Source organism: Pyxicephalus adspersus, chromosome 1, assembly GCF_032062135.1.
Source record: "Pyxicephalus adspersus chromosome 1, UCB_Pads_2.0, whole genome shotgun sequence".
Taxonomy (NCBI): Eukaryota; Metazoa; Chordata; class Amphibia; order Anura; family Pyxicephalidae; genus Pyxicephalus; species Pyxicephalus adspersus.
Window position 1 is genome coordinate 104,924,312 of NC_092858.1, and position 2,774 is coordinate 104,927,085.

The following is a 2,774-nucleotide window of genomic DNA, read 5'->3' on the forward strand; positions in this document are numbered from 1 at the left end:
GAAGTGATTAAAACAACAATTTGTATATCTTTCCATGTAAAGTAGGTTTTGGCAAATCTGACATTGGATACGGTCTCTAAAAAGATACAGGTCTATAAAGGTCTATAAACTATACAAAGAAAATAAACTTAGGCTCGAGAGTAAGGAGGTGAGGGTTCTAAACCTGTCTGTCTTGGGGTAAAAATCATAATGGTTAAAAACATTTGGTCATTGTGATGTTCCTTTTATATTCCAACTTAATATTTAATCTTCAGCTTTTATAGTAATTGATAGCTATTCTCAGATAAACAATTAACACAAAGATAAATGTACCAAATTTATTTTGAAAGTATATCTCTCTCCATATATGGCAACTCTACTGTATACAGATGGAAGCAACATACAATACAGTGGTGTGTCTGTAATAATGTAAATTGCACATCAATGGTCTCGCAACACTTGTCAAAGATGCAAGAAGACAAACGATATTTGCCTTTTAACATATAATAGACATGTATGTGGTTAGTAAGAATCTCAGACACAGTTATCAGTGACTACATCAGCTTGATAAACCGCACCTCTTACTGTGTAATCTTAACTACATTCGCATTGCCTCCTTTGCAGTCCTTAAATTGTGGCCTGTTGTCCTTGGCAGCTTTTCTTTTAGTTTAAATGAATCATAAGGCAATTATTATAGAAGAGTCACTTCTTCTGTAAAAAAAACTTCATAAACAAAGAAGACCCAATAACCTTTTTCTAGTTTTCAATTCTGCCCCATTCACACCAGACTTCTGTAAGATGGCACAGTGCTGCAAAATCGGCACACCTAACACACTACAATCAACAACTCTGATTTCACCAGCTTAGGAAATATCATTGTTGGCTTGCAAGAACCTATCATTGACTGTCTTTGAAGCCATGTCTCTACCTGTGCCATCTAGCGAAGGCAGCTATCTGCTTTCTGTAATGCCTTCAATCCAGTAAACATGTGCACTGGGGTATGTAGGAAAAAAGGATATCAGAGCAATCTGTATTCTAACTCTGTGCCTGATACTATGCCAGAACAGAAACCCATGAAAAGTTTGCAAAACAACTCTGTTAGGGTACTGTATATTCTGTAGCTGTATGCATGTAGAACAGAAGTCACGCTAGAAACATAATTTCCATATTTGGGACAAATCATATAATATTAAGGCATATAAAGCATAAATATTTATGGCACATCTACCTTTCACAGGCAGAAATATGTTCTACTTTAAATACTCAATAAATATTAATTTTTACAGATAGAAGGATTTACAGTCAACATACAAAAGAAGATATATGATACTTTGGTGCTAATATGTCCAGAACTAAGTAATCTTTTTTCTATAGAAGACTACCATATGCTTCACTAAAATACGGTCAAATCCAAAGAGTTTACAATGGCCTGGTGTCTATTATATTTATAAGGACACAAGAACAATCTTTGAATGTATATTTAAGGCAAAAGTAAACAAATTATGAGTCCATATCAGGTTCTCTACCCAAATAAGCATTGCAAAATAAGACACTGAATGAAACAAAATGAATCAACCAGCATTCTAACAACATCTTCCTTTGCTTGGTAGTTAAATTATTTTTCAAAAGTAGGTATTCAAATATTACTAAACCTAAATCCATATTCATCTATTTAGATTAAGTAAACTAACTTCTGTATATACTGTATCTCTATTTTAAATGCTTAGGTATAACCAAAATTGTAAGATGCATGAGTTTATTAAGGGAAACCTCAACAAAACAGGTAAATGAATTCATTCTAGATTCACCTGTCTGTAAAGAAAATAATGAACTGATGCATTAAAGGTGGATTGTGGATAGCACAGTTTTTTTTGCATTTTTTCAACTCAAAAATATGCTACAAATTGTTCTGCTGACAATCAACAGGTCATATTTTTAAAGATGATTGTCAGCATCTTCTATATAACAAAAGCTTGTTTACTGAAATCTACATTACTATTCAGAAGGTCATAGCTTAATAAAAGCCATATAGAAATAGATAATAGCCTCATAACATCTATATAAACAGTACATTTCATGTGATGGTTTGGCAAACTACCCCTTTATTAGGCTGCTAGCAGCTTTGGTAGATTGTGAAAGATCCTTTCTAACAACAAAAGTCTAAAGTGTGTACGTATAACCTTAGATTTGTACAGAACTGAAACCAGGCAAGAGAATATCACTGGACAAACGCTGCTTACTTTGTTGAGTGCTCCAGCTCCCGTCAAGATGATATGAGAGTTTTCAACTTGTATTGTTCTTTGACCCAATCTCACTAGATATGCTCCAATTCCAATTGCTCGACAAGTTACCTATAAAGACAAACATGAATCAATATGTAACCAATAGTGAATTAGGAGCACTCATACCAACAGTTTCTTTCAGTTTTCAATATCTTGAAATTTAAAAAGTTACTTCGTTTGGACAAAGAAAACATTTAATGGGATTTGAAGGAGGGTAAATCTGGGAAAATGCAAATTTTACCAACAGAGATCCAGTGTACTATTACAATATCTTAAAATGATGTTTGGGGTGAAGCGATCTTTTCAAAACTCCACATTTTTTCATCCAAATGAAATGGGTGGTGTAAATCACCATTTGCTTAAGTTGAGTGTCAGGTAAATTATTAATAAACCTGTTAGGTAACCTGATGGTTTAGTTGTTGCTGACCATTAGGTGTCACTGTTTGTTTGGTTTTGTTATATTTTTCTCCTGGGTCATATCTTAACACTTATTAGGATCAGAGTTTAACATAT

At 33.5% G+C, this 2,774-nt stretch overlaps 1 protein-coding gene across 2 annotated transcripts in view; it reads right to left on the reverse strand.

The window, feature by feature from the left end:
• Positions 1-2,774, reverse strand: part of ACACA (acetyl-CoA carboxylase alpha) — a 195,855-nt gene that overhangs the window by 77,947 nt on the left and 115,134 nt on the right. For both annotated transcript variants that reach the window (XM_072422398.1, XM_072422391.1), the window contains exon 44: positions 2,220-2,330. In XM_072422398.1, the coding sequence (XP_072278499.1) occupies positions 2,220-2,330 (111 nt within the window). The remainder of the gene's footprint in view (positions 1-2,219; positions 2,331-2,774) is intronic.